Source organism: Eleutherodactylus coqui, chromosome 4 (assembly GCF_035609145.1).
Source record: "Eleutherodactylus coqui strain aEleCoq1 chromosome 4, aEleCoq1.hap1, whole genome shotgun sequence".
Taxonomy (NCBI): Eukaryota; Metazoa; Chordata; class Amphibia; order Anura; family Eleutherodactylidae; genus Eleutherodactylus; species Eleutherodactylus coqui.
In genome coordinates, this window is record NC_089840.1 from 150249603 (window position 1) to 150263885 (window position 14283).

General features: G+C 48.4%; 1 protein-coding gene across 2 annotated transcripts in view; it reads left to right on the forward strand.

Annotated features, from left to right (window-relative positions):
• LOC136624774 (opticin-like) overlaps positions 1-14283 on the forward strand; it is an 82427-nt gene that overhangs the window by 49634 nt on the left and 18510 nt on the right. Inside the window, exon 5 of one of the 2 annotated variants that reach the window (XM_066598710.1) lies at positions 9905-10063. The exons of the other annotated variant lie outside the window; for it this stretch is intronic. Within the exon in view, the coding sequence (XP_066454807.1) occupies positions 9905-10063 (159 nt within the window). The remainder of the gene's footprint in view (positions 1-9904; positions 10064-14283) is intronic. 2 annotated transcript variants of the gene reach the window in all.

Consider the following 14283-nt stretch of genomic DNA (forward strand, 5'->3'; position numbering starts at 1 on the left):
GTTCATAGAGCCTGGCCAACATGTGGAGCGTAGAGTTCCACCGTGTGGGCACGTCGCACAGCAGTCGGTGCACTGGCAGCTTAAAGTGATGTTGCAGGGTGCGCAGGGTGGCAGCATCCGTGTGGGACTTGCGGAAATGTGCGCAGAGCCGGCGCGCCTTTACGAGCAGGTCTGACAAGCGTGGGTAGCTTTTCAGAAAGCGCTGAACCACCAAATTAAAGACGTGGGCCAGGCATGGCACGTGCGTGAGGCTGCCGAGCTGCAGAGCCGCCACCAGGTTACGGCCGTTGTCACACACGACCATGCCCGGTTGGAGGCTCAGCGGCGCAAGCCAGCGGTCGGTCTGCTGTGTCAGACCCTGCAGCAGTTCGTGGGCCGTGTGCCTCTTATCGCCTAAGCTGAGTAGTTTCAGCACGGCCTGCTGACGCTTGCCCACCGCTGTGCTGCCACACCGCGCGACACCGACTGCTGGCGACATGCTGCTGCTAACACATCTTGATTGCGAGACAGAGGAGGAGGAGGAGGAGGAGGGTGCTTTAGTGGAGGAAGCATACACCGCCGCAGATACCACCACCGAGCTGTGGCCCGCAATTCTGGGGGTGGGTAGGACGTGAGCGGTCCCAGGCTCTGACTCTGTCCCAGCCTCCACTAAATTCACCCAATGTGCCGTCAGGGAGATGTAGTGGCCCTGCCCGCCTGTGCTTGTCCACGTGTCCGTAGTTAAGTGGACCGTGGCAGTAACCGCTTTGGTGAGGGCGCGTACAATGTTGCGGGAGACGTGGTCGTGCAGGGCTGGGACGGCACATCGGGAAAAGTAGTGGCGACTGGGAACTGAGTAGCGCGGGGCCGCCGCCTCCATGATACTTTTGAAGGACTCAGTTTCCTCAACCCTATACGGCAGCATCTCAAGGCTGATGAATTTTGCTATGCGGACGGTTAACGCTTGAGCGTGCGGGTGCGTGGCGGCGTACTTGCGCTTGCGCTCGAACACTTGCGCAAGCGACGGCTGGACGGTGCGCTGAACTACACTGCTGGATGGGACCGAGGACAGCGGAGATGAGGGTGTGGGTGCAGGCCATGAGGCGGTAGTGCCTGTGTCCTGAGAGGGGGGTTGCATCTCAGTGGCAGGTTGGGGCACAGGGGGAGAGGCAGGGGTGCAAACCGGAGGCGCTGAACAGCCTTCGTCCCACCTTGTGGGGTGCTTGGCCATCATATGTCTGCGCATGGTGGTGGTGGTGAGGCTGTTGGTGTTGGCTCCCTGGCTGAGCTTTGCGCGACAAAGGTTGCACACCACTGTTCGTCGGTCGTCAGGCGTCTCTGTGAAAAACTGCCAGACCTTAGAGCACCTCGGCCTCTGCAGGGTGGCATGGCGCGAGGGGGCGCTTTGGGAAACACTTGGTGGATTATTCGGTCTGGCCCTGCCTCTACCCCTGGCCACCGCACTGCCTCTTGCAACCTCCCCTGCTGATGCCCTTGACTCCCCCTCTGAAGACCTGTCCTCCTGAGTAAGCGTTGCACACCAGGTGGGGTCAGTCACCTCATCGTCCTGCTGCTCTTCCTCCGAATCCTCTGTGCGCTGCTCCCTCGGACTTACTGCCCTTACTACTACCTCACTGCAAGACAACTGTGTCTGATCGTCATCGTCCTCCTCACCCACAGAAAGTTGTTGAGACAGTTGGCGGAAGTCCCCAGCCTCATCCCCCGGACCCCGGGAACTTCCGAATGGTTGGGCATCAGTGACGATAAACTCCTCTGGTGGGAGAGGAACCGCTGCTGCCCAATCTAAGCAGGGGCCCGAGAACAGTTCCTGGGAGTGTTCCCGCTCCTGAGCAGGTGTCATTGTAGTGGAGTGAGGAGGCTGGGAGGAAGGAGGAGCAGCAGACAGAGGATTCGGATTTGCAGCAGTGGACGGCGCAGAACTGCGTGTTGACGATTGGTTGCTCGAAGCACTTTCTGCCATCCAGGACAGGACCTGCTCACACTGCTCATTTTCTAATAACCGTCTCCTGCGTGGACCCATTAATTGGGCGATGAATGTGGGGACGCCAGAAACGTGCCTCTCTCCTAATCGCGCAGCAGTCGGCTGCGACACACCTGGATCAGGAGCTCGGCCTGTGCCCACACCCTGACTTGGGCGTCCGCGTCCTCGGCCGCGTCCACGTCCTCTAGGCCTACCCCTACCCCTCAGCATGCTGTATTACCAGTGATTTGATTTCACAGGCAGGAAATAAATTGGCGCAAGACTGCAGGCCAAATATAATTTTTTCCCTTTTTGGAAAACGAAAGGCCCCACTGCCTCTAGTGAATGAATAATCTAAGTTTAATAACTGTGCTGTATCCCTGCTAATGTGTCACAGAACGTGAGGGTAGCAGAGTTATTATAACTCTGGCAGAGCAGGTATTTTTTTTCCCAATTAAGGAAAGCAAATGGCGAAGCCAGCAGTAAAGCGTAGCTGGGTGCGTCTGATTTTTTAACGTTGTACACGCAGCTCACACGTGTCCACAGCCCTTAGGACGGACAAAGGCTGGGCAAATAGATTTGTTTTCAGTTTTTTTCAACCAAAAGGCAGCACTGCGTATATTCAATGAACATGAGAAGTTTAATAACTGTGCTGTGTCCCTGCTAATGTGTCACAGAACGTGAGGGTAGCAGAGTTATTATAACTCTGGCAGAGCAGGTATTTTTTTCCCAATTAAGGAAAGCAAATGGCGAAGCCAGCAGTAAAGCGTAGCTGGGTGCGTCTGATTTTTTAACGTTGTACACGCAGCTCACACGTGTCCACAGCCCTTAGGACGGACAAAGGCTGGACAAATAGATTTGTTTTCAGGTTTTTTCAACCAAAAGGCAGCACTGCGTATATTCAATGAACATGAGAAGTTTAATAACTGTGCTGTGTCCCTGCTAATGTGTCACAGAACGTGAGGGTAGCAGAGTTATTATAACTCTGGCAGAGCAGGTATTTTTTTCCCAATTAAGGAAAGCAAATGGCGAAGCCAGCAGTAAAGCGTAGCTGGGTGCGTCTGATTTTTTAACGTTGTACACGCAGCTCACACGTGTCCACAGCCCTTAGGACGGACAAAGGCTGGACAAATAGATTTGTTTTCAGTTTTTTTCAACCAAAAGGCAGCACTGCGTATATTCAATAAACATGAGAAGTTTAATAACTGTGCTGTGTCCCTGCTAATGTGTCACAGAACGTGAGGGTAGCAGAGTTATTATAACTCTGGCAGAGCAGGTATTTTTTCCCAATTAAGGAAAGCAAATGGCGAAGCCAGCAGTAAAGCGTAGCTGGGTGCGTCTGATTTTTTAACGTTGTACACGCAGCTCACACGTGTCCACAGCCCTTAGGACGGACAAAGGCTGGACAAATAGATTTGTTTTCAGTTTTTTTCAACCAAAAGGCAGCACTGCGTATATTCAATGAACATGAGAAGTTTAATAACTGTGCTGTGTCCCTGCTAATGTGTCACAGAACGTGAGGGTAGCAGAGTTATTATAACTCTGGCAGAGCAGGTATTTTTTTCCCAATTAAGGAAAGCAAATGGCGAAGCCAGCAGTAAAGCGTAGCTGGGTGCGTCTCATTTTTTAACGTTGTACACGCAGCTCACACGTGTCCACAGCCCTTAGGACGGACAAAGGCTGGACAAATAGATTTGTTTTCAGTTTTTTTCAACCAAAAGGCAGCACTGCGTATATTCAATGAACATGAGAAGTTTAATAACTGTGCTGTGTCCCTGCTAATGTGTCACAGAACGTGAGGGTAGCAGAGTTATTATAACTCTGGCAGAGCAGGTATTTTTTTCCCAATTAAGGAAAGCAAATGGCGAAGCCAGCAGTAAAGCGTAGCTGGGTGCGTCTGATTTTTTAACGTTGTACACGCAGCTCACATGTGTCCACAGCCCTTAGGACGGACAGAGGCTGGACAAATAGATTTGTTTTCAGTTTTTTTCAACCAAAAGGCAGCACTGCGTATATTCAATGAATAATAACTGTGTTGTGGCCCTGCCTATACAATTCTTTCCCTGCAGTATCAATGGAGGGTGCAATGCTCTGCAGAGGCGATTTTGAGAAGAAAAAAAATATGCAGCACAGCTAACAGCAGCCAGCACAGTACTGCACACGGTTAAATATGGCCCTAGAAAGGACCGTTGAGGTTCTTGAAGGCTACACTCACTCCTAACACTCTCCCTGCCTATGCAACACTTCTGTCCCTAATGCCGGGTGCAACGCTCTGCAGAGGCGATTTTGAGAAAAAAAAAAAATTGCCACTGCTAACAGCAGCCAACACACAGCTATCAGTGGCCCTAATAAGGACCTTTGGGGGTCTTGAAGCCTACACTAACTACCAATTCTTTCCCTACAGCAGCTCCGGTACAAACAGCACTGTCCCTCATCTAACTCACCAGGCATCTGAGGCGAGCCGCGGGAGGGGCCGACTTTTATATTAGGCGGACACCTGATCTCGCCAGCCACTCACAGCAGGGGGGTGGTATAGGGCTTAAACGACGCAGGGGGAAGTTGTAATGCCTTCCCTGTCTTTCAATTGGCCAGAAAAGCGCGCAAACGTCTCAGGGAAGGAAGTGAAAGTAACCAGAACACCGCATGGTGTTCGTTACGAATAACGAACATCCCGAACACCCTAATATTCGCACGAATATCAAGCTCGGACGAACGCGTTCGCTCATCTCTAGTTGTGACCCCTTTATTTTTCCTATTTAGGTCCTAAAGGATGCTCGTGTCAAATTTCATGTTTGTATGACACTGGGAAGTTAGAGAATTAGATTAGGTACATTGCATAGGGGTGCTCTTACTTTTGCACTTAGGATTAAATAATCGAGTTGTGACCCTTTTACTTTTCCTGTGTAGGGCCTAAAGAATGCTTGTGTCAAAACGGGAAGTTGCATCACATAGGGGTACACTTACTTTTGCACTTAGCATTGAATAATTGAGTTGTGACACCTTTACTTTTCCTATTTAGCACATATAGAATGGTTATGCCAAATTTCAAGTTTGTTCATCACTGGGAAGTTAGAGAATTAGATTTGTTACATTACATAGGGCTGCCAATACTTTTGCAATTAGCATTGAATCGAGTTGTGACCCCTTCATTTTTTCTATTTAGGACCTATAGAATTGTTGCACCAAATTTCACATTTGTCCGACAGCGGGAAGTTGAAGAACTAGTGGCGAGTCAGTCAGTCAGTGAGGGCTTTCGCATATATACATATATATGTATATTAGCTGATATACCCGGCTTCGCCCGAGTTAATTTGGTACTGGTGTTTATCTGGTGTTCACACGGAAAATCTTATGAAGTCGGGGTTACTTTAGAGATACCGAGGAAAAAAATATGTTCACCATTTTGCATGGTTCTTTGCGTTACCCAAGAAGCACCACGTGGATGGAACCATGCGACATATATAAAATAAAAAAATAAAATTAAAAACATTTATGAAAAACAAATAAGAAAACAATTGAATTTTAAAAGGAAATAATAATTCCTCGTTAAAACTAAAAAGGTAGTTTTTTGAAAATTTCCCTCCACAGAATGTCCACCTCTCACACGCTGCTCATAACACACAGATCAGATAGATTCCTCTCAGTGTATAGGCAGATAGGAGAGAGATTTATCTCACTGTATGTGAACAGAATGTGCCACCTCACACACTCTCCTCATTTTTACCCTGAAAGGTAACTCCCCTTTTTATTCAAATTTCCTACCCAGACTGAAGGTTGCATCCCCTTATAATACTTAAAGGCATACTCCATAACAGCAGTCCATGTCCACTTCCTTTTGTACTTTACAGCCTTTCAATACATACGACAGTCACTTTTATTCCTGTCAAGTTGGGACCCATTAACTTTTCCTATGTATGACATAATAATCAATGCTCGTGCCAAGTTTCAAGTTTCTATGACATCAGAAGGTTAGAGAATTAGATTCCGTACGTAAAATTCGGACGCTAATTCTTTTGCGCTTAGAATTGAATAATTGGGACCCATTAACTTTTCCTATGTATGACATAATAATCAATGCTCGTGCCAAATTTCAAGTTTCTATGACATCAGGAAATGAGAGAATTAGATTACGTACGTAAAATTTGGACGCTAGTTCTTTTGCGCCTAAATTGAATAATCGAGTTGGGACTTTTGTACTTTTCCTATTTTGAACATCAGCAGCTCTTCAGATAAGTTCCTGGTAGTGTGGTGTGAACATTGCCAGAGAGAATATATTTTGGTTTGCAGTTCTTGCACGCATGAAGCAGACATGACAGGGAGTAGTATGAGGCTTACCAAAGATCTTACAGTTGACCACTTTTCTGTCATCATGTGTAGGATTGTAATGAGTAAGGCTGGGGTCAAATAGACCCCATAGTACAAAACAATGGTTAAAGAATGCCCAGACTGCACAAGTTCTGTGAGCAGACCTAGCTGTGGGCCTGATTTTGGTGTTGCTGTGGGTAATAACAGCTGATAGTATGGCCCTTTTGTTTTTCTGGGACACCCTACTCCCTGTCTTGAGAGGGTGCTGCCCAATACCATCAACCTCTCCCTCCTTCCCCTCTGAGCTGCTATGATGGCTGTATCTGCCTTCACACCATGTTGAGTCAAATACCTCCTTATCTTCCACTTCCTCTTCATCATCCTTCTCCTCCTGAGTGGACTTGATGCTACAATTGAGAACCAGGATCTGGCACCTCTGTTTCTGCATCCCCCTGTATGCCTGCAGAGGGCTGCATCCAACTGTATGCCTGCAGAGGGCTGGCCGTGCAAACTGATCCACCCTCATCTTCCTTTTTCCTATGCATTCAATGCTTTGGTCTTCTCCTTTTGGTTGCTTGGAGTGTTCCATTGATATCCATGAATCTGGATGATCAAACAGCTATTCAAATTGATCCATGTGGACTGCAAGGAATTTGGCCAGGACTGAAGTAGGTTGGGATACTCATGGCTCACTAGTGCAGACTAACTGCTCTGTGACTGGGAGATTGAGGACATGGTGGTACTTGAGACATTCTCTGACATCCACTTTGCAACTTGTTTTGCATGCTGCAGATATAAGGTGTGGGCAGAACTTCTTGTAAGGAATGGCAGCAGGTGGACCTCAGTAGGAGCCCCTTGGGGTGCCAATTTGGCTTAGGTTCACTGCTCAGACTAACTACTCTGTGTCTGGTAGACGCAGGCGTCATCCTGCTCTCCCTGTAACCTAAGCTCATACCTACCTTCTTCCGGTTCTTCTAGGCTTAATGGCTTCTGGGGTTATCTGCTCAACTGTAGGCTGTCTTGCTAATCTCCTTCCTATGTAGCTGAGCTGGTACCTCCCCTCTGTGCTACAGAGTTGTTGTCTTTTGTCCTACTACTTTTTGTATAAGGTATCATGTTTGCATTCTGTGCTCTGCACTTTGTCTTTCTGTTCGTACTTGCATCCCTCTGTCTATAGTCTTCACCTGTGTTTCCTTCCAAACCTGTCTCTTCCTCTGTCTCTTTACTACTCCCAGTCCTGTTCTGTCTTTTATGGTATAGATCTTCTGCCCTTTCAGGGTCGGCTAGCGCCTAGAAGAAGACCATGGGGTTGTTTTTATCAGGATGTCACACCTCTTATAGGCAGGGTCTCCTTTGGCCCTCATACTAGCTCACGGCTAGGTTTCTTTCCTATTTTTCACCCCAGAACTGAATTACAGCCTTCAGGTATCTCACCTTCGCACACTAAAGGATCAGCTGTGAGCTTTGCTGGATCAGGTCATCGCATATCCAGTAGGTTAACACACAGTTGATCCACGTCCATATTCATTAAATTGCCACATCCATTACTATCACCAAACTACAAACACGTCCATTACCCTTGCTTTCTTCAAATTTGCTTTGTGTTGTAAACCCACAGGTAGGTACATAACATACGTAGCAATCTAATACAGCAGACTGACTACATATCTGATATCAGAAACAGAGCAGATTTTTAGTGTTTTTTTTTTAGCTTACAGAAAACCACAGGTAAAGTAAACTGAGCGGCTACAGTGAACTGAATACGCTGCAGACTATAGAGCATTTTTTTTTCTGTCTGTTGGTACATACAGTTTCAGCAGCTACAATATACACTCTGCACGCTATCTTCCCTATACTACAGGGCAATTTCTGTATGCTGAGCTATAAAATGTCACTGGTGCCCATCTTGTATATGGCTGGGAAGACACGTTTGCTGACATCATCAAGATGCTCTGCCTGATGATTGGCTGCATGCTGACCTGGTTCAGCATGCATTATGAGAGAGCCAATTTTCCAGTAATTTTCACCAAAAATCAGGTCAGACTGATCTGATCGGATTGTGCGAAAATTGTGACAATTTTAATCGCCAGGCAATCACGATGAGCAACACTAATTATAAGTACAGGACAAGTATAAGGACATAAACCTATGAATATTTAAAACAGGAAAAGCAGATTATGAATTACTGAGCTTTCTTTGTAAAATTCCTGAATGAAAGATTGTACAACCCTCTGATATATACCGTATACACTCGAGTATTAGCCGACCTGAGTATAAGCCGAGTCAATAGGTTTTACCACAAATAACTCGTAAAACGTATTGACTCGAGTATAAGCCTAGCTATACTCGAGTATATACAGGGTGGAGCGCGGTAATTTGCTAATTTGGGAGTGAAATAAAAAAATAATGAACTTGTAAAAACGTTATTTTATATTTTATTTACATTGAACAGTAGTGGAATTTACAAATTATTTGGTTTTAAATATTGTATCTGGCAAATGTTGACCTTCGCTACGAACATCGAACGAGTTAGAGCAGCAGTATTGCAATCTCCGAAACGCTCTGCTCGGAAGCAAGCACTTGCTCTTGGCATTTCAAGACGTTCTCTCCACCGGATTCTTCATGGTGAACTGAATTTTCACCCGTATAAAATGTGCGTGGTCCAACAATTGTCAGCACGGGATTATGTTACACGACAAACATCTGCATTGCAACCGTCCCAACACCCTGGAAGATCTAAGGAACAATATTGACGCTGAGATTGCCAGAATACCAGTCGACATGCTTGAAGGAGTGCATGAGAACTTCAGAAAACGTATGCAGCAGTGTGTGGATAGCGAAGGTCAACATTTGCCAGATACAATATTTAAAACCAAATAATTTGTAAATTCCACTACTGTTCAATGTAAATAAAATATAAAATAACGTTTTTACAAGTTCATTATTTTTTTATTTCACTCCCAAATTAGCAAATTACCGCGCTCCACCCTGTACAAGGTAAAGGAAAAATGCAATACTCCTCTCCCAGGCGGCATCTATGTACCCGGCGCGATGGTCTCCAAGGCGGTGCGGCAAGCTGCTTGAGAATTCTCCCCACTGTCATCTCCCTGCTCGGCTTTGAATCCCCCAGCCGTCAGTGCTGTGTAAGTAAGCACTGTGATTGGATCAAGCGCTAGCCATTCACAGCTGGTGATGTCATCCACTGAATGGCTGTGAATGATCGAGCGCCGGCTGTGATTGGCTGGCGCTCAATCCAATCACAGCACTTACCTGCACAGTGCTGAGGGTGGGGGAATTCAAAGCTGAGCATGGAGATGACAGCGGGGAGAATTCTCAAGCAGCTTTCCGCACCGCCAGGGAGACCATCGCGCCGGGACACAGACGGAGGCTGGGAGGCGAGTATTGCAGGGCTTTTTTCGTTGTTTGTTTACCTCACTCGAGAATGAGCCAAGGGGGCTTTTTCAGCATTAAAAAATGTGCTGAAAAACTAGGCTTATACTCGAGTATATACGGTGTGTGTGTATATGTGTATATATATATATATATATATATATATATATATATACATATACATATATATTTGCTTCATGTCGAGAATCTCATATTAGACTTTAATCAGATATTTCTCTTTCAATATAGGTCTTCCAACTTGCCTCGTCTGTGTATGTCTTGGTACATCTGTCTATTGTGATGATGCGGATCTGACAATTCTCCCTCCACTACCAAAGGACACTACTTACCTGTATGCACGATTTAACAAGATTAGTCATGTTCGATCCAAAAGCTTAGCTGAACTTGGTATGGAATTCTACACTTTTTAAAATACACAATTTAAAAGATGAAGAATAGAGATGAGCGAACGTACTCGTCCGAGCTTGATACTCGTTCGAGTATTAGCGTGTTCGAGATGCTCGTTACTCGAGACGAGTACCACGCGATGTTCGAGTTACTTTCACTTTCATCTCTGAGACGTTAGCGCGCTTTTCTGGCCAATAGAAAGACAGGGAAGGCATTACAACTTCCCCCTGCGACGTTCAAGCCCTATACCACCCCCCTGCAGTGAGTGGCTGGCGAGATCAGATGTCACCCGAGTATATAAATCGGCCCCTCCCGCGGCTCGCCACAGATGCATTCTGACAGAGATCAGGGAAAGTGCTACTGGTGCCGGAGCTGCTATAGGGAGAGCGTTAGGAGTTATTTTAGGCTTCAAGAACCCCAACGGTCCTTCTTAGGGCCACATCTGACCGTGTGCAGTACTGTTCAGGCTGCTTTTAGCAGTGTTGCACAATTTTTTTTTTTGTATATCGGGCGTGCAGAGCATTGCGTCCACAGTCTGCAGTCATTGTACAGAGTATAGGGCCAGTACTGGTGAGGCAGGGAAAGAGATATTCAGGCTATATAGGCAGTGGGCTTTTTCCAAAAAATTGGGGGAAAATACTATATTTGGGCTGCCTGTGACCGTCTTCAATTTACTGCGTGTCTGCTGGGGGTAGTAGTCCTAATTAATATGCAGCTAAGCATTACAGCAGGCTTGCGCAAAATTGTTTCCTGGATCTGCTGTCTCTGTTACATGATCGCCGTCATCCCGCCAGAGGGAAAGAGTATACATAATATTATACGCTGCCTACAGTATCTATCTGCTGGGGATAGTAGTCCTAATTAATACGCAGCTAAGCGTTACAGCAGGCTTGCGCAAAATTGTTTCCTGGATCTGCTGTCTCTGTTACATCAGCGCTGTCATCCCGCCAGAGGGAGAGAGTATACATAATATTATATGCTGCCTACAGTATCTATCTGCTGGGGGTAGTAGTCCTAATTAATACGCAGCTAAGCGTTACAGCAGGCTTGCGCAAAATTGTTTCCTGGATCTGCTGTTTCTGTTACATGATCGCCGTCATCCCGCCAGAGGGAAAGAGTATACATAATATTATACGCTGCCTACAGTATCTATCTGCTGGGGGTAGTAGTCCTAATTAATACGCAGTTAAGCGTTACAGCAGGCTTGCGCAAAATTGTTTCCTGGATCTGCTGTCTCTGTTACATCAGCGCTCTCATCCCGCCAGAGGGAAAGAGTTGACATAATATTATACGCTGCCTACAGTATCTATCTGTTGGGGGTAGTAGTCCTAATTAATACGCAGCTAAGCGTTACAGCAGGCTTGCGCAAAATTGTTTCCTGGATCTGCTGTCTCTGTTACATGATCGCCGTCATCCCGCCAGAGGGAAAGAGTATACATAATATTATACGCTGCCTACAGTATCTATCTGCTGGGGGTAGTAGTCCTAATTAATACGCAGCTAAGCGTTACAGCAGGCTTGCGCAAAATTGTTTCCTGGATCTGCTGTCTCTGTTACATCAGCACTGTCATCCCGCCAGAGGGAAAGAGTATACATAATATTATACGCTGCCTACAGTATCTATCTGCTGGGGGTAGTAGTCCTAATTAATACGCAGCTAAGCGTTACAGCAGGCTTGCGCAAAATTGTTTCCTGGATCTGCTGTCTCTGTTACATGATCGCCGTCATCCCGCCAGAGGGAAAGAGTATACATAATATTATACGCTGCCTACACTATCTGTCTGCTGTATCAGCTCAGCATTTTAAAAAAATAGAAGCAAAATACTTAAGGCCTACTACTGGCCTTTGGCCACTTGACTGCTTCTGCGCTGTGAATTCCACTAGCTCAGTCATGCGCACCTACGTCTCACTACAGGCGTGCGCAAAATTGTTTCCTGCCTCTGCTGTGCGTTCCGTAAGGGAAGTCAGCCTCCAACCACAGGCCAATAAGCGGCACATTTAATTACAGCGTTCTGTTTCTGCACTACTGGTAATACAGCATGCTGAGGGGTAGGGGTAGGCCTAGAGGATGTGGACGCGGGCGAGAACGCGGAGGCCCAAGTCAGGGTGTGGGCACAGGCCGAGCTCCTGATCCAGGTGTATCGCAGCCGACTGCTGCGGGATTAGGAGAGAGGCACGTTTCTGGCGTCCTCACATTCATCTCACAATTAATGGGTCCACGCGGTAGACCTTTATTAGAAAATGAGCAGTGTGAGCAGGTCCTGTCGTGGATGGCAGAAAGAGCATCCAGCAATCTATCGACCACCCAGAATTCTGCGCTGTCCACTGCTGCAACTCTGAATCCTCTGGCTGCTGCTCCTCCTTCCTCCCAGCCTCCTCACTCCATTACAATGACACATTCTGAGGAGCAGGCAGACTCCCAGGAACTGTTCTCGGGCCCCTGCCCAGAATGGGCAGCAATGGTTCCGAGTCCTCTCCCACTGGAGGAGTTTGTCGTGACCGATGCCCAACCTTTGGAAAGTTCCCGGGGTCCGGGGGATGAGGCTGGGGACTTCCGGCAACTATCTCAAGAGCTTTCAGTGGGTGAGGAGGACGATGACGATGAGACACAGTTGTCTATCACTCAGGTAGTAGTAATTGGAGTAAGTCCGAGGGAGGAGCGCACACAGGATTCGGAGGAAGAGCAGCAGGACGATGAGGTGACTGACCCCACCTGGTTTGCTACGCCTACTGAGGACAGGTCTTCAGAGGGGGAGGCAAGTGCAGCAGCAGGGCAGGTTGGAAGAGGCAGTGCGGTGGCCAGGGGTAGAGGCAGGGCCAGACCAAATAATCCACCAACTGTTTCCCAAAGCGCCCCCTCGCGCCATGCCACCCTGCAGAGGCTGAGGTGCTCAAAGGTCTGGCAGTTTTTCACTGAGAGTGCAGACGACCGACGAACAGTGGTGTGCAACCTTTGTCGCACCAAGATCAGCCGGGGAGCCACCACCACCAGCCTCACCACCACCAGCATGCACAGACATATGATGGCCAAGCACCCCACAAGGTGGGAAGAAGGCCGTTCACCGCCTCCGGTTTGCACCGCTGCCTCTTCCCCTGTGCCCCAACCTGCCACTGAGATCCAACCCCCCTCTTAGGACACAGGCACTACCGTCTCCTGGCCTGCACCCACAGCCTCACCTCCGCTGTGCTCGGCCCCATCCACCAATGTCTCTCAGCGCACCGTCCAGCCCTGCATGACCACGTCCCCCGCAACATTGTACGCGCCCTCACCAATGCGGTTACTGCCAAGGTCCACTTAACAACGGACACGTGGACAAGCACAGGCGGGCAGGGCCACTATATCTCCCTGACGGCACATTGGGTGAATTTAGTGGAGGCTGGGACAGAGTCAGAGCCTGGGACCGCTCACGTCCTACCCACCCCCAGAATTGCGGGCCCCAGCTCGGTGGCGGTATCTGCGGCGGTGTACAGTATGCTTCCTCCACTCAACCACCCTCCTCCTTCTCCTCTTACGCAACCTCTGTCTCGCAATCAAGATGTGTCAGCAGCGGCACGTCGCCAGCAGTCGGTGTCGCGCGTCGTGGCAGCACAGCGGTGGACAAGCGTCAGCAGGCCGTGCTGAAACTACTCAGCTTAGGAGAGAAGAGGCACACGGCCCACGAACTGCTGCAGGGTCTGACAGAGCAGACCGACCGCTGGCTTGCGCCGCTGAGCCTCCAAGCAGGCATGGTCGTGTGTGACAACGGCCGTAACCTGGTGGCGGCTCTGCAGCTCGGCAGCCTCATGCACGTGCCATGCCTGGCCCATGTCTTTAATTTGGTGGTTCAGCGCTTTCTGAAAAGCTACCCACGCTTGTCAGACCTGCTCGGAAAGGTGCGCCGATTCTGCGCACATTTCCGCAAGTCCCACACGGACGCTGCCACCCTGCGCACCCTGCAACATCGGTTTCATCTGCCAGTGCACCGACTGCTGTGCGACGTGCCCACACGGTGGAACTCTACGCTCCACATGTTGGCCAGGCTCTATGAGCAGCGTAGAGCTATAGTGGAATACCAACTCCAACATGGGCGGCGCAGTGGGAGTCAGCCTCCTCAATTCTTTACAGAAGAGTGGGCCTGGTTGGCAGACATCTGCCAGGTCCTTGGAAACTTTGAGGAGTCTACCCAGATGGTGAGCGGCGATGCTGCAATCATTAGTGTCACCATTCCTCTGCTATGCCT